Here is a 21,075-nt window from a genome sequence, read left to right on the forward strand (position 1 = left end):
TGAGTCAACAGTGTGATGCAGCAGCAAAAAAGGCAAATGCAATTCTAGGATGTATTAACAGAAGCATACAGTCTAGATCACGTGAAGTCATTATTTCCCTCTACTCCTCTTTGGTCAGACCTCATCTGGAATATTGTGTCCAGTTTTGGGCACCACATTTTAAAAAAGACATCAACAAGCTGGAGCAAGTTCAGAAAAGAGCGACCAGAATGGTGACCGGTCTGCAAACCCTGTCTTATGAGGAAAGGTTGCAGGATTTGGGAATGTTTAGTTTGCAAAAGAGAAGACTGAGAGGAGACTTAATAGCTGTCTACAAATATCTAAAGGGCTGTCACATTGTAGAAGGATCAACTTTATTCTCATTTGCACAAGGAAAGACTAGAAGCAATGGGATGAAACTGAATGGGAAGAGACACAGATTAGATATTAGAAAAAACTTTTTGACAGTTAGAGTGATCAATGAGTGGAACAGGCTGCCACGAGAAGTGGTGAGTTCTCCTTCAATGGAAGTCTTCAAACAGAGGCTGGACAGACATCTGACTGGGATGATTTAGCGAATCCTGCTTTGAGCAGGGGGTTGGACCAGATGGCCCAGGAGGTCCCTTCCAACTCGACGATTCTATGATTCTATGATTCTATGATTCTATGTCATCAGTGCACTCCATTACCGAGGCTCTGCAGGGTCTGCTCGTTCTCGCTTAGAAGGTCGCTGTACAGATCGCGCTGCTCTTTCTCCAGATGCGTCCAGTCCTCATCTGACAAGTTCACAGCTTGTTCATGAGATGTAGGGCCCTGAAACCAAGAGCAGAAAATAAGCAACAGCCAATCATCAGCACAGTCACACAACCTCATTACTGGCCCTGCCTGGAAACAATCAGCAAACAGGATGTACAACGCTGCACTGCTGTGAACTGGCTGAGGAACAAATCTGATCAAATACTCGTCAATGGGAAAGGAGACCCTTAGCATCCCCAGTTAAGGAGGCATCAATGGAGGGGGCCCCCCTGGGCCGTCCCAGCATCAATGGAGGGCCCCCTTAGTCCAGGCTGTCCCAGCATTCCCCTTCCCCAAGGCTGTCCCAGAATCAACGTAGGGCCCCCTCCCCCCTGGGCCGTCCCAGCATCAATGGAGGGGTCCCCACTGGGAAGTTCCAGCATCAATGGAGGGCCCGGGCTGTCCTAGCTGCCAGTCATAATTGGATTTAATATACATTATGTTGAATATAATTAATTCAGCCAGTCATCAGCAATCTGTTAACAATTTTCCATTCATAAAAAGGAGGCGCATGGCAATAAACCCGATCATGGCATCTATCATGAGAATCATATCCAAGAAAACAGCTGCAAGCAAAAGGAAGGGAATCTTGTGATGTAGTAGCTTGTCGCAGTAATCGCCTCCATGAAACGTCTTCTGTACTGAAGATTTACATAGGGTTGAGGGGCCTGGCAGCGCGTCCTTCCTGGACGTGTCATCAGCTCTCCCAACATTTCGGGGGTGCCTTGCAGCCTCCCCAGCTCAGGACACGCAGTTATGGTGTGCTTTTGACCAGAATGATCTCTGTTCTTCTAGTGATTGACACATGAACAGAGGGTTTCAAGCCCTTGGGTTTCCTTTCGCCTCCTCCAGGTTAGCTCCTTGTGGTTTTACTAGGACACCAGCTGCCAGAGGGAGAATACTCGATCCCAAATGTTCTCCAATGTAGACAGCCTGTGTGACCAGGTGTAGCTCGGGTCTTCTGAGATTTTGTTGCCTCAGGGCACTGTTCACAGTAATCAATCCTTCTGGAGATCAGATCTGCCAGTAACCAGGCTTTGTGTGCCTTTATATGGTGGATCCGGCTGTGCCCATCTCAGTGTCACCTGCAGCCCTTCTGTTGATCAGCCCTTGTTGAAGTTATTAACACAGAGGTTCACTCAGTGAAGTCTCTGTGGCATCAATTTAGATACATAATTGTGACTTAGATACTCACTTTTAATTTTTTTTCAATTATGTGCAAAAATTAAGGTAATGCTGTAGGGTTCACTTACTTTTGCTTGCAACTGTAAGCTTCAGGCTTCTGCCAAGATATATGTATGGAGACACTGGCCGCTGAAAATGATGCATTTTGGGACATCAACAAGCGTAAGGTACAATCATCACCGATCTGCAGGGTTAGTCATTAATGTATAAAGAGATAATGAGTTGACCTATAACCATAACCGAATGGGACCCCAAGGGAATGTAAATATCTGTCCGTTGTGTCTGCATGAAATCCCACCCTGTCGTCACAGTTACGCCTCAAACATTGGTGACCCTATAATGACGATGTCATTGGATGCACTGACCTCGTTCAGCAAGTGCAGAATTCCTAGAACCAGCTTCATGATTTGACTTTGCTGATCTACAGACAAATGCACAGCCGTGCGCCCCACAGTTGGCAAATCCTCCTGAAAAAAGACGGTTCACAATCATCACTATAGAGAACAATATCCCCCAACTCCGAGGAAAATGCTACTCAAAGTAAGAGGCCCCGCACCAGGAGCCAACCCAACACGTGGTCGCGGCTGACCCAGCGTGTAGTAGGCACCAAGTGTCTTGGTCTCTGACCAAATGTGACAGAGCTTGGTGCCTGAGAAATATGACCTCCAAACCCGGCAGAAATCGACAGTTCTCACATCGTCAACAGAGACGTTACAATATAGGCATGAGCTCCAGAGTTCACTAATCCGGACCATAGAGGAGCAGGTGGCTCCAGAAACTCATCACATCAACCCATGGGCTTAGCCCAATAACCTGAGATGTGGCTAAACCTTCAGGAAGCCTATGTATCTTCATCCAACGGGTGCAACACAACATGAGCTGCAACATGGACCTGGTGGCGCCTCTCTAGAGGTAAATAACTGGCTAATACCAGAATCCAGTAGAAGAAACAACTCTGTAGCTTCAGATGTGGACGCTCACCTCTGTGAGGAGAAGATGCATGATCGCCAGGGCATGCCGAACCACCCTCTGGGACAGTGGCTTCACAGACGAAGATTCAACCTCCGAAAATTGGTCAGAATGGAGGGAAAGAGCGGCCATCAGGTAATCCGAAGCTGCAAGAGAAGAGACCTGTAAGAGTATAATCCTATATAATAATCGTCTAATTCTGTCTGTCTGTAACGGAAATCTCGCGGCGCTGATTGGTCGCGCCCATTCAAACGACGCACGCCTCCGTCGGGAGATCTACAGCGCAGAGAGAGAGCGAGATTCTAGAATACCCGATGCATTAGAATCGGGCCACCATCTAGTCAGTAATAATACTGAACAATCCTGTCGGACCTAGCAGCCATAATACTTAAGTCATGTTGGACCTAGCAGCCATAATATTTCACAGTCCTGTCGGACCTAGGAGCCATAATAATGAGCAGCCCTGTCGGACCTAGCAGCCATAATGTTGAACAGCCCTGTCGGACCTAGCAGCCATAATACTGAACAGCCCTGTCGGACCTAGCAAGCATAATACTGAACAGCCCTGTCGGACCTAGCAAGCATAATACTGAACAGCCCTGTCGGACCTAGCAAGCATAATACTGAACAGTCCTGTCGGACCTAGCTGCCATAATACTGAGCAGTCCTGTCGGACCTAGCTGCCATAATAATGAGCAGTCCTGTCGGACCTAGCTGCCATAATAATGAGCAGTCCTGTCGGACCTAGCTGCCATAATAATGAGCAGTCCTGTCGGACCTAGCTGCCATAATATTAAACAGTCCTGTTGGACCCAGCAGCCATAATAATGAGCAGTCCTGTCGGACCTAGCTGCCATAATATTAAACAGTCCTGTTGGACCCAGCAGCCATAATAATGAGCAGTCCTGTCGGACCTAGCTGCCATAATATTAAACAGTCCTGTCGGACCTAGCAGCCATAATAATGAGCAGTCCTGTCGGACCTAGCAGCCATAATATTAAACAGTCCTGTCGGACCTAGCAGCCATAATAATGAGCAGTCCTGTCGGACCTAGCAGCCACAATATTAAACAGTCCTGTTGGACCTAGCAGCCATAATAATGAGCAGTCCTGTCGGACCTAGCAGCCATAATACTGAGCAGTCCTGTTGGACCTAGCAGCCATAATATTAAACAGTCCTGTTGGACCCAGCAGCCATAATACTGAGCAGTCCTGTCGGACCTAGCAGCCATAATATTAAACAGTCCTGTCGGACCCAGCAGCCATAATACTGAGCAGTCCTGTCGGACCTAGCAGCCATAATATTAAACAGTCCTGTCGGACCCAGCAGCCATAATACTGAGCAGTCCTGTCGGACCTAGCAGCCATAATATTAAACAGTCCTGTCGGACCCAGCAGCCATAATACTGAGCAGTCCTGTCGGACCTAGCAGCCATAATATTAAACAGTCCTGTCGGACCCAGCAGCCATAATAATGAGCAGTCCTGTCGGACCTAGCAGCCATAATAATGAGCAGTCCTGTCGGACCTAGCAGACATAATAATGAGCAGTCTTGTCGGACCTAGCAGCCATAATAATGAGCAGTCCCGTCAGACCTAGCAGCCATAATACTGAACAGCCCTGTCGGACCTAGCAGCCATAATGATGAACAGCCCTGTCAGACCTAGTAGCCATAATACTGAACAGCCCTGTCAGACCTAGTAGCCATAATACTGAACAGCCTTGTTAGACCTAGCAAGCATAATACTGAACAGCCCTGTCAGACCTAGCAAGCATAATACTGAACAGCCCTGTCAGAACTAGCAGCCATAATACTGAACAGGCCTGTTGGATCTAGCAAGCATAATACTGAAGAGCCCTGTTGGACCTAGCAGCCATAATACTGAACAGCCCTGTTGAACCTAGCAAAAATAATATGGAACAGTCCTGTTGGACCTAGCAGCCATAATACTGAACAACCATGTTGGACCTAGCAGCCATAATACTGAACAGTCCTATTGGACCTAGCAGCCATAATACTGAACAGCCATGAAGGACCTAGCAGCCATAATACTGAACAGCCATGTTGGACCTAGCAGCCATAATACTGAACAGTCCTATTGGACCTAGCAGCTATAATACTGAACAGCCATGAAGGACCTAGCAGCCATAATACTGAACAGTCTTACTGGAACTAGCAGCCATCATACTGAACAGTCTTGTTGGACCTAGCAGCCATAAAACTGAACAGTCCTGTTGGACCTAACAGCCATATAACTGAACAGTCCTGTTGGACCTAGCAGCCATCTTGGACAAACTTTAAGCCAACTGATCCTGCAGCTGATGAGATGCAGTTCTGGGAGCTCCAGCCAGATTGGAAACATGAAATGACCTTGGCGCCATTAGCCGGTATGGTTGGCATAATCAAGGCCGGGCAATATGGTAGTAAATAAATGGTGTTTTATGGTAGAAAGTAGTGTCTGTCATAGTGACCTGAACAATAGAGTTTTGAGTATGTGAAGAGTTTTATGAGGCTAAAAACAGTGATTAATGACAGTAGCTAAAAGGAACATGGAGAGATAAGGATCTTAATGTAGTTTGGGGAAATACTCATTAATGTTGTCATATTTTGCCAGTGTATGTTTTGTTCTAAAATACACATCTCTCTCTGCAGTATGAGGATATCACGTATGTGCCCTTTGCTGAAATGTGTAGCTTTTCTTTGTATAACCATGGCTAAAAAGCCCCTGATACTGTTGTTTGGGGCCACACCATCACCAGATATCAGAGCGTTGCTTTGCTGGTCTAAGGCTAGGTTCACATTAGCGTACAGGGGCTCTGCGGAGGGCTGCCCACTTCCTCCCTGAAGCTCCGCCCACTTCCACACTTCTGTTTAGGTCCGCCTACTTCTGCACGCGTCCTTCGTACCTATCTAACATTGAAAATATACAAAAAAGTTTCGTGTCTGCTCCACTCCTCCTGGAGCGCGCGGATACCGCTGTGCGGCAAGTTTTCAGAACTTACAATAAATAAGTCCAGCGCTGTAAGTCTATAAAATCCATTTTCTTTTATTCCATAACTTCAAGTAGCATAAAAACAATGATGTCATAGTCCAGACATTAAAAACAAATGTGTTTCAATGCAAAACCCTGCGTCTTCATCACTGACAAGGATCTAATGGCAGACTGAACATTTTGCGCTAGTTCACAGCTCAATCCCACCCACCAGATCCGCCTCCTGATAGGGACAGCTGTGTGGAGAAACCTGATAGACGATTAACCCCTTACAGGCTGGGATCATATATTACATCAGCTAGGTATTTCTCTATTCATTTCTCTATTCATGCTAATAGATGAGATTCTAATATTGATGCCATGCGGGACCCTGGTGTTTAGTTGGTAAATCCACCATGTTTCCCGGCTTATCAGTTTTCTTTTCATATCGCCACCTCTGGCTGGAATTTTGACATTTTCTATACCTGACACCTCAAAAGCGGACACATCACCCCATGACTATAAATAAAGTGTTGCTGAACTTTTATTAGTGATTTTACTGGTAGCATCTGAGAGGTGACGTCTTATCCCGATTGATACATAGTTGTAAAAACCACTCCATTTTTATTACCTTCATAATTAGATCTATGATATTTGTTTCTTTCTCCTGTTTCTTTCAGCATCTCTGCTCTTTGTTACTGATTATGTCCTCAGCCCTATCTAGCATCCACTTAGAGTAACCCCTTGCTGTCAGTCTGACACGTGTCTCATCTTTTACTTTTTCAAATGTTTCATGTAAAGATGAATTCCTTTTGAACCTATACAGCTCTCCAAGGGGGACGTTCTTAATGACATTCTTTTGGTGACAGGACTGTGCCAATAGGGTGGAGTTTGTGGCTGTACTTTTACGGTCGGGGGACACAATGATTTTTTTTGTGGAAACCAAACTGAGCGTCACATCCAGAAAGTTAATGGAGCGGATTCCAATTGAATGGGGAAATCTCAGATTCATTCCATTGTCATTACAATGTTGAATAAATTCTGACGCGGATTCCACCGTCCCGTCTCACACCAGGAGGAGGTCATCCATATAATGACCCATCCACCAGATGTGAGCGGAAAGGGGATCCGCACCGGAAAAAACACAGTCCTGCTCCCAGGCTGCCAAATAACAATTTGCAAGCGACGGCGAGAAACTTGCACCCATCGGTGCTCCACGAACCTGCAAATAAAAATTTTTACTGATTGAAAAATAGTTGTACTTAAGTAAAAACTCTACCCCATCACTATAAACGCTTGAATTTTTTATAGTTACCGGTACTAAATTTATTCAAGTGATTGGATAGAATCCTTAAAGACAGCGAAGGATACAGGCCCTCAACGTCACAAGCAATGAACATACAATTTTAAGACAGTTTCAAATAGATGAAATAAGAGGTTTAGAGTCTCTTATGTATCCTGGGATTTGTCGTACTAGAGGCTGCAGGTACATATCTATCCAGGCACTTAATTTTTCTCCTACACTCCCTATCCCGGCCACAGTCGGCCGTAGGATTGGAATAGGGCATTCAACATATAAATCTTCTGATAGTTTCGGGCTGATTGCTCCTAATGCTACACCTTCCAACAGGAGAGTTAATTTATAAATAATAATCTTTATTTTTATATAGCGCTAACATATTCCGCAGCGCTTTACAGTTTGCACACATCATCATCACTGTCCCCGATGGACAGTTTCACACTAACGTTTGGCAGAGCTGCAAAGGGCTGCATTGTTCCTCCGTGAAGCTCCGCCCACTGCCGCACCGCCTACGTTCAGCTCCGCCTCCGTCAGCATGCGGCCTGCGTACCTATCTTTAACATCGGGTACACAGGCCGTGCGGATGTATGAAGATGCGTTTTCATGCATCTTTTTGACGATGCAACGACCGCAACAAAATTCAACACGTTGTGTTCGATACAGGTTGCCGCAATGTCAAAACGACGCAAGCGGACGCATCCGCACTGCCTGTGTACCCAATGTTAAAGATAGGTACGCAGGCCGCATGCAGATGTAGGCGGAGCTGACCGGAGGAACTACGCAGCCCTCCGCAGCTCTGCCGAACGGAAATGTGAAGCGGGCCTCATCTTCTCCTGGCCAGCATTTTCCTTCAGGCTAATCAGATCCCGTTCAACAATTTCCTGGAATGTGTCCAAGATCCGGGGTCTTGATTTTATTGGATAGTAAAAAGGCTTTTTCACACAGAAATGTCTGTTAAGATCTTCATCCTGAGTCAGGGATTCTGCACCCAGTGCTTAAAGATTTTGCAGACAAGATACTTCTTCAAACGTGGGAATTGAAGACAATGGTGGAGTTTGATCACTGATAGTGGAAATTTCTATATCATTTTCACAGGTCTCACCCAGAAAATGACATTTCAGTGTCAAATTCCTGACAAATGTATTTAAGTCCAGGAGTGTATGGTATACATCTAGCTCTTTGGTTGGAGAAAAGGAGAGCCCTTTGGAGAGAATTTTTTGCTGCATTTCAGACACAATACAACTGGAAAGGTTTATAACGGTGTTTTCCCTGCTTTTTCCTCGGGGAATACCTTCCTGTGTCTCTTCCCAGCTCTCCTCCTCCTCCTCAGTTTTTTGAGGCTAAATGTTGTAAATCAGTTCTCTGTGATGGAATTTGCTGATTCTCCATATGATGTGATGTAGATCCACTTAATCTTCTTTCAAAAGGACCTAATGAATCATCCGTATCATTGTCCTCAGAGTTCTCACGTGAAGTATCCATGTGGGAAAATACCACTCTGCGTTGTCGGCCATTAGATTTATCTCCACTCTGTTTGAGGATTGATTTTTCACTTCTCCTCCGACGTGGACTAAACCAGGAATACACCTCATTGCAGCTGTAGTCATTGCAGTCTCTTTGATATTTGGATTTTTTAATATTAGTGATCTGGTCTTCCAACTCTGCCAGGTTGGTTTTAATATTATCAGACCATTGATGACATTTTTCAAGAGACTTGTACTGCTGTAATGCATTTCTGGTTTCTTGGATCTCAAGTTTAATGACCGATATAGCAAGGATTCCTCCTCTTCTATAATGAGGTCCATCAGTTTAAAAGAGCATTCGCTGAGGGTATTAAACCATTTGTTCTCAAACTCCTCGGAAAATTGAGTGGTGGCCGATTTTTTAATTCTCAATCCCCTAGGGATCATGTCCTGATCGAGATGAGATTTTAGCGTGGTGCATTCCCACCGGAGCTCCTTTACCCTCTGTTTTTCTCACAGTTTCATAAGTATGTCTAGTTTTTGGGTGTCAGGAGTAGATTCAGATCTACCGTTAGAAAAAATAGCAGATGCTCTTAGATTTCTAGCATCATAATGGTCATCATCCAGTTCAGAGGTGGTAGCATCTGTCCCATCCGAAACCTCTTGGACTTGTGACATTTTCTCTTTTGTAAGAAGTATGGAAAATTAATGTATGCAGATTGGATTTATTTGCTCCCAAAATAATCAGATTTCTCTGATGGGAGATGGACTTCTGGAGGGGGAGCTAGACTTCACAAAACACTCAAAATATACAAAAAAGTTTAGTGTCTGCTCCCCTCCTCCTGGAGCGCGCGGATCCTGCTGTGCGGCAAGTTTTCAGAACTTTGGAAAAATAAGTCCAGCGCTCTAAGTCCATAAAATCCTTTTTCTTTTATTCCATCACTTCCAATAGCATAAAAACAATTACGTCAACGTCTAGACATTAAAAACAAAGGTGTATCAAGGCAAAACCGTGCGTCTTCATCACTGACAAGGAGCTAATGGCAGACTGAACATTTTGCTTAGTTCACAGTTCAAGCCCACCCACCAGATCCTGATAGGGACAGCTGTGCAGGGAAACCTGATAGACAATTAACCCCTTCCAGGCTGGGATCATATATGACATCAGCTAGGTATTTCACTATTCATAATAATAGATCAGACTCCAATATTGATGCCATGCCAGACCCTGGTGTTTAGTGGAGAAGTCCACCATGTTTCCCAGCTTATCAGTTTTCTTTTAATATCGCCACCTCTGCCTTAATTGTTTTTATGCTACTTCAAGTTATGGAATAAAAGAAAATGGATTTTATGGACTTACAGTGCTGGGCTTATTTTTTCTATCTTTAACATTGGGTAGGACATGTGAATGTATGCGGATGCGTTGTTTTGACGTGCCCGCCAACCGCATGGGAACGCAACAAGTTGCGTTTTGCACAGATGGCGGGTGCGTCTAAACGACGCATCCACATACATCCGCATGTCCTACCCAATGTTAAAGATAGGTACGCATGCACAAGTAGGCGGCGCTTCAGGGCGGAAGTACGCAGCCCTCCGCAGAGCCCCGGTACGCTAATGTGAAACCAGACAAAGAAACTGGCGCGTGTCTGTGTGCTTGAACTCACGACCTTCTGTGAAACTACTTTGCTACTGTGTTCTCTTAATAAACTTCAGGGTCATTCCATGGTAGCTTACGCTACAACACAACATAGTAACTTACGTTACAAAGATGATGGTAACTTACCTTCAGATGAAATAAACTTATGGTAAAGTAACGCAAGTTACCAACGGCTTGTAACGTAAGTTACTATATTGTGTTGTAACGCAAGTTACCTACATTTCTTGTCATAAAAACTGTTGCATTTAACTTGAGAGGTTAAAATAAATTTGCTAACGTTACTTGGACTATGGTGGTTTAATACGGAAAAAAAAAAAAAACAGTGCTTCTCCCCTGTATACCAGAACAGAAAATTTGGCAGTCTCATGATGGACAATTGCCTTTCATATTTTTGTAACGTAAGTTTCCAAGTAATAACACTGTATTTTGTATTTAATATTATTGTTGAAAAATCAAACGGTGTTGAAATCTATTTAGAATAGTTTAATGTACAATATGCATTCACTCATTTTTGTGCCTGTCTTCAAAGAACAGTCTGTAGCCAGTTTTTGGCTTGTGAATGTAACGTAAGTTACCATAGAATGACCCTTCAGCCTCTGCTTCAAGGAGATTTTTCTACTGTGTCTTCTCAGCTCTTCCAGCTATCAGTAAGGACTTTCTCACAAGACCGACACGGAAATTGACAGGAATCTGGAATGTAAGTGCAGAAGGGAGACACAACCCTCCCCATCATATCGGAGACGGGATGCGCCTGCACACCTCGTCACATTTGCGACAGTACGCAGCTCCAGAGACCAGAACCCCCCTCTCCGTCACATCAGAGACCAGACGCCCCTCCACCCTCCGTTGCATCGGAGACCGTTCGCCCCGTCACATTGAAGCCCGAACGCACAACCTCACCCCCATCACACTGGAGATCTGACCCGCCACCTCCCAGAGACCGGCTCACCCTAATCATATTAGAGACTGCAACCCCCACTCTAAGCATCGGAGACTGAACACCCCCATCAAATCGGAGGCCGGATCCTCCCATGGAGTCAGATACATGTTGTCACAACAATGTAAGCGACCCCATCCCCGGGTACATCATCGGCTCCAATATTACTGGGCTATTAGTGTCCCACCTCCGGGTTAATAGTGCCCCCCCCTCCGGGGTATTAGTGTCCCCCCTCCCCCGGGGTATTAGTGCCCTTACCCTCCGGGGTATAAGCCGGCCGACCTTAGCCTGAACGGTGACCTGTGCAAACCTACTGGCGTCTCGCACAGGGCTCAGTCCGCCAGACACAAGGGGGGGGGGGGGGGGGGGAGTGCTGCAGGGACCGGCGTCTCGCACAGGGCTCAGTCCGCCAGACACAAGGGGGGGGGGAGTGCTGCAGGGACTGGCGTCTCGCACAGGGCTCAGTCCGCCAGACACAAGGGGGGGGGGGGGGGGGGGGGGGAGTGCTGCAGGGACCGGCGTCTCGCACAGGGCTCAGTCCGCCAGACACAAGGGGGGGGGGGGGGAGTGCTGCAGGGACCGGCGTCTCGCACAGGGCTCAGTCCGCCAGACACAAGGGGGGGGGGAGTGCTGCAGGGACCGGCGTCTCGCACAGGGCTCAGTCCGCCAGACACAAGGGGGGGGGGGGGGGGGGAGTGCTGCAGGGACTGGCGTCTCGCACAGGGCTCAGTCTGCCAGACACAAGGGGGGGGGGGGGGGGGGAGTGCTGCAGGGACCGGCGTCTCGCACAGGGCTCAGTCCGCCAGACACAAGGGGGGGGGGGGGGGGGGGGGAGTGCTGCGGGGACCGGCGTCTCGCACAGGGCTCAGTCCGCCAGACACAAGGGGGGGGGGGAATGCTGCAGGGACCGGCGTCTCGCACAGGGCTCAGTCCGCCAGACACAAGGGGGGGGGGGGGGAGTGCTGCAGGGACCGGCGTCTCGCACAGGGCTCAGTCCGCCAGACACAAGGGGGGGGGGGGGGGGGGAGTGCTGCAGGGACCGGCGTCTCGCACAGGGCTCAGTCCGCCAGACACAAGGGGGGGGGGAGTGCTGCAGGGACTGGCGTCTCGCACAGGGCTCAGTCCGCCAGACACAAGGGGGGGGGGGGGGGGGGGAGTGCTGCGGGGACCGGCGTCTCGCACAGGGCTCAGTCCGCCAGACACAAGGGGGGGGGGGAATGCTGCAGGGACCGGCGTCTCGCACAGGGCTCAGTCCGCCAGACACAAGGGGGGGGGGGGGGGGGGGGGGGGGGAGTGCTGCAGGGACCGGCGTCTCGCACAGGGCTCAGTCCGCCAGACACAAGGGGGGGGGGGGGGGGAGTGCTGCAGGGACCGGCGTCTCGCACAGGGCTCAGTCCGCCAGACACAAGGGGGGGGGGGAGTGCTGCAGGGACTGGCGTCTCGCACAGGGCTCAGTCCGCCAGACACAAGGGGGGGGGGGGGGGGGGGGGGAGTGCTGCAGGGACCGGCGTCTCGCACAGGGCTCAGTCCGCCAGACACAAGGGGGGGGGGGGGAGTGCTGCAGGGACCGGCGTCTCGCACAGGGCTCAGTCCGCCAGACACAAGGGGGGGGGGGAGTGCTGCAGGGACCGGCGTCTCGCACAGGGCTCAGTCCGCCAGACACAAGGGGGGGGGGGGGGGGGGGAGTGCTGCAGGGACTGGCGTCTCGCACAGGGCTCAGTCTGCCAGACACAAGGGGGGGGGGGGGGGGGGGGGAGTGCTGCAGGGACCGGCGTCTCGCACAGGGCTCAGTCCGCCAGACACAAGGGGGGGGGGGGGGGGGAGTGCTGCGGGGACCGGCGTCTCGCACAGGGCTCAGTCCGCCAGACACAAGGGGGGGGGGGAATGCTGCAGGGACCGGCGTCTCGCACAGGGCTCAGTCCGCCAGACACAAGGGGGGGGGGGGGGGGGGGGGGGGGAGTGCTGCAGGGACCGGCGTCTCGCACAGGGCTCAGTCCGCCAGACACAAGGGGGGGGGGGGGGGGGGGAGTGCTGCAGGGACCGGCGTCTCGCACAGGGCTCAGTCCGCCAGACACAAGGGGGGGGGGAGTGCTGCAGGGACCGGCGTCTCGCACAGGGCTCAGTCCGCCAGACACAAGGGGGGGGGGGGGGGGGGGGGGGGGGGGAGTGCTGCGGGGACCGGCGTCTCGCACAGGGCTCAGTCCACCAGACACAAGGGGGGGGGGGGAATGCTGCAGGGACTGGCGTCTCGCACAGGGCTCAGTCCGCCAGACACAAGGGGGGGGGGGGGGGGGGGGGAGTGCTGCAGGGACCGGCGTCTCGCACAGGGCTCAGTCCGCCAGACACAAGGGGGGGGGGGGGGGAGGGGGGGGGAGTGCTGCAGGGACCGGCGTCTCGCACAGGGCTCAGTCCGCCAGACACAAGGGGGGGGAGTGCTGCAGGGACTGGCGTCTCGCACAGGGCTCAGTCCGCCAGACACAAGGGGGGGGGGGGGGGGGGGAGTGCTGCAGGGACTGGCGTCTCGCACAGGGCTCAGTCCGCCAGACACAAGGGGGGGGGGGGGGAGTGCTGCAGGGACCGGCGTCTCGCACAGGGAGCCATCTGGCAGACACAAGAGGGGGTGCTGGGACCGGAATCTCGCATGGGGCGCCGTCCGTCCGACAAAAGGGGTCACACAGGGCGCCGTCCACTAGACACAAGAGGGGGTGCTGCAGGGTCCAACATCTCGTACAGGGCGCTGTCCGTCAGACACAAGGGGGTCTGCATGGACCAGGGTGCCATCCACCAGACAGAAGGGGGAGGTGGGGGGGTGGTGCTGCAGGGACCCTGCAACTTACACAGGGCGCCATCCGTCAGACACGTGTGTGTATATACACAGTATATACGTGTGTGTGTATATACAGTACATACGTGTATATATATAGGTGTGAGTGTATATGTACAATATATACGTGTGTATGTATATACATAGAATCGTAGAGTTGGAAGGGACCTACTGGGTCATTTGGTCCAACCCCCTGCTCACAACAGGATTCGCTAAATCATCACAGACAGATATCTGTCCAGCCTCTATGTGAAGACTTCTATTGAAGGAGAACTCACCACCTCTCCTGGCAGCCTGTTCCCTGTCAAAACTTTTTTCTAATATCTAATCTGTGTCTCCTCCCATTGTTTCATCCCATTGCTTCTAGCCTTTCCTTGTGCAAATGAGAATAAGGTTGATCCTTCTACAGTGTGACAGCCCTTTAGATATTTGTAGACAGCTATTAAGTCTCCTCTCAGTCTTCTCTTTTGTAGCTAAACATTCCTAAATCCTGTAACCGTTCCTCATAGGACATAGTTTGCAGACCGGTCACCATTCTAGTTGAACTCCTCTGAACTTGCTACAGTTTGTTGATGTCATTTTTTAAAATAAGGTGCCCAAAACTGGACACCGTATTCCAGATGAGGTCTGACCAAAGAAGAGTAGAAGGAAATAATGACTTCACGTGATCTAGACTGTATGCTTCTGTTAATATATCCCAGAATTGCAATTGCCCTTTTTGCTGCTACATCTCACTGTTGACTCATGTTCAGTTTATGATCTATTAGTATACCCAAGTCTTTTTCACATGTGCTGTTGCTTAGCCCTATTCCTCCCACTCTGTATATACTTTTTATTACCCAGATGTAGTACTTTGCATTTTTCCCTGTTAAAAACTAAACTGTTATTTGCTCCAGTTTACTTATATCTTTTTGAATCTTCTCTCTCTTCTCTAGTATTGGCTATCCCTCCTAGCTTTGTGTCATCAGCAAAGTTAATCAGTGTACCCTCAATTCCTTCATCTAAATAACTGATAAAGATGTTGAACAATACAGGGCCCAGGACAGAGCCCTGTGGTACCCCACTTGAGATATTCTTCCAACTGGATGTGCAGCCATTTATGACCACTGTTTGGGGCCGATCACTAAGACAGTTATGAATCCACCTAACAGTTGCCTTGTCCATTCCATACTTAGTCATTTTTTCAATAAGAATTGTGTGAGATACTTTGACAAATGCATTGCTGAAGTCATGATATACTATATCTACAGCATTTCCCTGATCCACCCAATCAGTGATTCTGTCATAGAAGGAGATTAAGTTAGTCTGACATGACTTATTAGTTACAGACCTATGCTGTGTGTGTGTATGTGTGTATATATATATATGTACAGCTCTGGCAAAAATTAAGAGAACACTGCACAGTTTTATAAAAATCAGCTTCTCTACACGCCTGACAGCCATTCCATTCCAGTGTCAGTTGAATTCCAACCAGAGTACACTTCGCCCGAGCTGGTATTTGCCATTCCTTTTGTAGGTCACTTGATGTCATCCTGCGGATGCTGAGTGACATTCAAAAAAGAAGCCCGGCTGGAAGTGCTGCTGGAAGCATGCGGAGCATGAGGAAGAGAGGAACCGACCGCAGCGCGGGTGAGTGAACTGACACGCCGGAGACCCTGCCTGTCAGAACAGGAATCCGGCGTGGTGCTAACCGTACCCCCCCTTTATGTCCCCACCTCTTCAGGACATTGAGGAATTTCCGGAGAATCAGAGCATGAATGCTCTCCTTCAGCTCACAGGATCTCTCTTCGGGACCAAATCCCTTCCAGTCAACAAGGAAGAAGGTCTTGCCTCTCATCTTCTTCATGGCCAAGATGTTCTCCACTTCAAAAACATCATCTGAGACAGTTGGCGTGGTGTTATGAATAGGTCACCAAAGGAGGATGGCCGGAATAGGCTAGGCCACCAGGAAACCAGAAAGGTTGTTAACTTAGCGGATTGCAGACCCCTAATCCTACCAACACAACTAGCAGTAGCCGTGGGGCGTACTTACGATGCCCTAATCGCCTCGGCACAGCCGGAGAGTTAACTAAGCCTAAAGCAAGAAAGGTGAAATCTAAACTGCCCTGGAGTAGAACCCTAAAGGAATAGGCAGCCCCCAAACATATTGTCGATGAAACAAGATGAGGCACAAACACAGGCAGAAAATAGACTGAGCAAATGATGGGGCCCAAACTGTCTAGATAGGATAGAACAGGAGAGACACTGTCTGTAATCACGCAAAAACCCTAAAAAATCCAACACGTCTAATGTGCAAAAAACACTGAGGTCTCAAGACCTCTCCCCCACTATATCAGCATTCTGGTGTGAACTGGCAGCAAAGCAAAAGAGACTAATACAATAAGGGACTGAACAAACTGACACAAGCTGTAACATATGGAGCGGGGTCCAGCACTGCCCCAGCAGGGAGCACGCTGAACCCTCACAGCAAAGCAGAAAAGGCAAAACCAAATCAGATGCAAATGAACAACTTATGTGAAAAATGCAGGACCAGGCAGTAGACAGCATTTCTCAAAATGCACAGGAAGAAACCAAATCATCATCAGCAACTGAGGGAAGCTTGTTCACTTAAATCCTCCCAGTCAGTAACCCCTGACTTCCAATCATCGTCTTCAGCTGGCAGATTTCTATCAACCCGACCAGCTCCACTACCCGCAGTAATCACCAGAGGGAGCCCCCAATCAGACTTCAGATCAAGAGAGTTCACAACAGCGTGGGCATGGTACTGGTGTCCTTGAAGAAGGGACTCAGGATGACCGGTTTCAGCAGAGACACATGGAAGGAATTCAGAATCCGTAAAGAAGGAGGCAGCTTCAATTTATAGGAGACCTCTTTGATCTGCTTCAACACTTCGAAAGGCTCGATAAACCGAGGACCCAACTTGTAAGAAAGAACCTTCGGCCGGACATACCTGGACGAGAGCCATACCTTGTCACCAGGGCGGAAGCACAGAGGATCCAGACGCCTTTTGTCTGCATGTCTCTTCATACGGGCAGAGGATGCTTCTAAAGTGGCTTTGGAGTCCTCCCACAACGTCTCAAAATCCTTGGAGAGGACATCTGCGCAGGGACATCAGAAGGAATCGTCCCCGGGAGGGGAACTTCGGGTTACCGATCGAACACAATGTAGAACGGAGATTCTCCGGAGGCTTACCCAACGTGATGGTTGTACGAGAACTCAGCCCAGGAAAGCAATTTCACCCAATCATTAGGGTGGGCATTGACGAAGTTTTGCAGGCAATTGCCCAGGACCTGGTTGACACGCTCCACTTGCCCACTGGACTGGGAGTGATAGGCCGATGAGAAATCCAAGGCGATATCCAGATGTTTACAGAGAGCTCGCCAGAATCTGGAAGTGAACTGCGAACCTCGAATGGACATAATTTGACAAGGAAATCCATGCAGACGGAAAATATGCTTGATGAAGCTGTCAGCCAGTTCAGGAGCGGATGGAAGAGCAGACAACGGAGTAAAGTGTGCCATTTTGGAGAAGCGATCCACGACTACCCAGATGACGGTGCAACCCTCGAATACTGGCAAATCAGTAATGAACTCCATAGCTATGTGTTGCTATGGACCAGATGGCACGGTTAACTGTTATAAATTCCCTGGCTCAGACTTCTGAGCCGAAGCTCCCCCTGCTCCCTCCGGTGGTTACTGGAAGTAGTGGAGCTGTAGTAACACCAGAAGCACCAAAAAAATAACCCCTAAAATTTAGCTTTTAATTCAATGACTAAAAACATTAGTGAAGATGACTAAAAGAAGGAGTAGTAGAGGACAAAAAATGAAGGGAAAAAAACTGTTTTAGTTCTCTTCAGTAATCACATAATGGGCCACCGGCTAAATTGCCCTAGTCAGCCCTAGTTTCACCCTTCCTAACCGCGGAGGTTGGCACCCTAGTTGTAGACGATATGGCGCCCCCGCTCAACGTCGGTATCCCTAATAACCCCTACGTCTCCCTACATATACAAAAAGGGACACAAAAAAGGAACACACACACACTTATAGTACCGAAAAAATATATAAAGAGACATGAATAGTCTCATAGATAATACTAAATTGCTATGAACTTATCTCGTAGTATTTCTAATAGTATGAGAACCCCAAAAGGAACTTATCTCGGAGTCTAAAAAATGATAGATGGGGTTAATATCCGGCAGCTTAGGGAAGGACTTATCTCGTAGTCACAAAAATGCTAATAAGCTGCAAATGGCAGACCCAATTACCAGATAGCAAAATTAAAAAACGGCTACAAGAAAATTCAATGAAAAGCACAAACTAATATATTTGTCCGGAACCCCGGACACACATTGGAAAATAGTACAAAAATTGTACATTAGAGGCAGTGAAAAAAGCAGCCTATATAGCACATGCGGCAGCCATTACCTTGCAAGTGAGGGTAAAAATCACCCTAATTCACAGGAATACAATAAAAAATAAGGCTACCATGTTCATCTCTGATTATACAGCGTGGTACACCAATATTCAAGTAGCAATGCATACAGAGTCACATAGCATAATTGCTAAATAGATAGTACCACCGAGGGATCTGCCAAAAATAATGTACAACATTATACTTATCAGCCACTTGGTGCATATGGAAACCCGACGCGTTTCCCCCTCTTAATCCGCTGAGGGTTCATCAGGGGTCAAAAAGTGGGGTCTCATTACCCCTGGCCGAGAGAGCAATACAGTGTGCGGCTTTACGCCAAGAGCGTTCACCGCCATTGTTTAAAGATTCCGCGCCGATATAGAACGCCCACTTCCGGTTACCACAATCCAAGATGGAGGTCTAAACCGGAAGGGATCATATTGAGGACGGACAATACTCAAAAATGCGGTGCAGCAGCCACCCGGATGACGTAGACGCCGCGCACCTTACTAAAAAGCACTGATAGAAACAGGAATTCACAAAATGGTGCCTGAAACAAAATGATTAAATAGGGTAATACGTCCTTCTCAATAGAAATGCCATATCTCGCAGATAATATGCGGCCGATCAATTCAACAGCTTCATTGTTCAGAACACCCAAAACTTCAAGAAAATAGATGACAACAGTCCTCAAAGGCATGGAGTGGAATAATTGTATCCCTAAATAGAATAAATGAAAATATAATGAAAAAATACCAATAGCAATAATATACCGACCAAATTATCAAAAACACTATAAAGAGCTGGCTGGGAAAATGTGAAACACACTGATTATAGATAACTACTAAAATTTAGCTGTTCATTAAGGCCTTTTGGACTCTGTGATTCAAGCCAAAAAATCCAGCGTGTCTCACGCTGTAGGATTCTATTATCCCAGTCTCCCTGTCTGACTGCGGGCTGCACTCTCTCTATGACACGAAAATTAATATGTTTATCATCACCTCCATGCACCATATTGACATGACGGGCTAAAGGGGTATCTCTTTTGTGTCTAATGTCCCCCAAATGTTCGCCTATGCGGACACGTAATTCACGCTTTGTTTTGCCAACATAGTCAAGGGGGCAAGTACAAGTACACAGATAAACAACTCCAGTGGTTTTACAGTTTGCAAAGCTTTTCATTTCATAAATCCTCTTTGTATAGGCACTACAGAAAGTATGGGATACACAGATATATTTGCAAAAGCTGCAGTGTCCACACCTAAAAGTCCCTATTGCTCTATTCCGCAGCCACGTTTCCTCTCTCTTCTGAGAGAAGGAAAGAGAGAGGAAACGTGGCTGCGGAATGAAAAATGAACACTGTATTGCTCTCTCGGCCAGGGGTAATGAGACCCCACTTTTTGACCCCTGATGAACCCTCAGCGGATTAAGAGGGGGAAACGCGTCGGGTTTCCATATGCACCAAGTGGCTGATAAGTATAATGTTGTACATTATTTTTGGCAGATCCCTCGGTGGTACTATCTATTTAGCAATTATGCTATGTGACTCTGTATGCATTGCTACTTGAATATTGGTGTACCACGCTGTATAATCAGAGATGAATATGGTAGCCTTATTTTTTATTGTATTCCTGTGAATTAGGGTGATTTTTACCCTCACTTGCAAGGTAATGGCTGCCGCATGTGCTATGTAGGCTGCTTTTTTCACTGCCTCTAATGTACAATTTTTGTACTATTTTCCAATGTGTGTCCGGGGTTCCGGACAAATATATTAGTTTGTGCTTTTCATTGAATTTTCTTGTAGCCGTTTTATAATTTTGCTATCTGGTAATTGGGTCTGCCATTTGCAGCTTATTAGCATTTTTGTGACTACGAGATAAGTCCTTCCCTAAGCTGCCGGATATTAACCCCATCTATCATTTTTTAGACTCCGAGATAAGTTCCTTTTGGGGTTCTCATACTATTAGAAATACTACGAGATAAGTTCATAGCAATTTAGTATTATCTATGAGACTATTCATGTCTCTTTATATATTTTTTCGGTACTATAAGTGTGTGTGTGTTCCTTTTTTGTGTCCCTTTTTGTATATGTAGGGAGACGTAGGGGTTATTAGGGATACCGACGTTGAGCGGGGGGAGCCATATCGTCTACAACTAGGGTGCCAACCTCCGCGGTTAGGAAGGGTGAAACTAGGGCTGACTAGGGCAATTTAGCCGGTGGCCCATTATGTGATTACTGAAGAGAACTAAAACAGTTTTTTTCCCTTCATTTTTTGTCCTCTACTACTCCTTCTTTTAGTCATTTTCACTAATGTTTTTAGTCATTGAATTAAAAGCTAAATGTTAGGGGTTATTTTTGTTGGTGCTTCTGGTGTTACTACTGAATATATAATCCCATTGATTAGTTTTGAGGTCTGTTTTTGACAAGTAGTGGAGCTGGCCAGATTGACAGAAGTCTGCCACCTGATGATGATGATGACGATTGGAGATCTGGGGTTACTGATTGGAGTATTTAAGTCTGCAAACTTCCTGCAATCCCTGCTGGTGATTGCTTTCTTGTGCATTTAGAGGTCTGATGTCTCCTA

The 21,075-nt window shown here is 47.9% G+C and overlaps 1 protein-coding gene across 8 annotated transcripts in view; it reads right to left on the reverse strand.

Moving 5' to 3' along the window:
• The window catches only part of LOC141075898 (uncharacterized), an 87,126-nt gene that overhangs the window by 42,377 nt on the left and 23,674 nt on the right, over positions 1 to 21,075 (reverse strand). For all 8 annotated transcript variants that reach the window (XM_073563106.1, XM_073563105.1, XM_073563101.1 and 5 more), the window contains exons 2-4: positions 2,941 to 3,074; positions 2,325 to 2,426; positions 669 to 792 (exon numbers count right to left, since the gene is read on the reverse strand). In XM_073563106.1, coding sequence (XP_073419207.1) covers positions 669 to 792; positions 2,325 to 2,426; positions 2,941 to 3,074 — 360 coding nt within the window. The remainder of the gene's footprint in view (positions 1 to 668; positions 793 to 2,324; positions 2,427 to 2,940; positions 3,075 to 21,075) is intronic.

This window comes from Dendrobates tinctorius, unplaced genomic scaffold (assembly GCF_039654945.1).
Source record: "Dendrobates tinctorius isolate UK_male_01 unplaced genomic scaffold, ASM3965494v1 ptg000378l, whole genome shotgun sequence".
In the NCBI taxonomy this organism is placed as follows: Eukaryota; Metazoa; Chordata; class Amphibia; order Anura; family Dendrobatidae; genus Dendrobates; species Dendrobates tinctorius.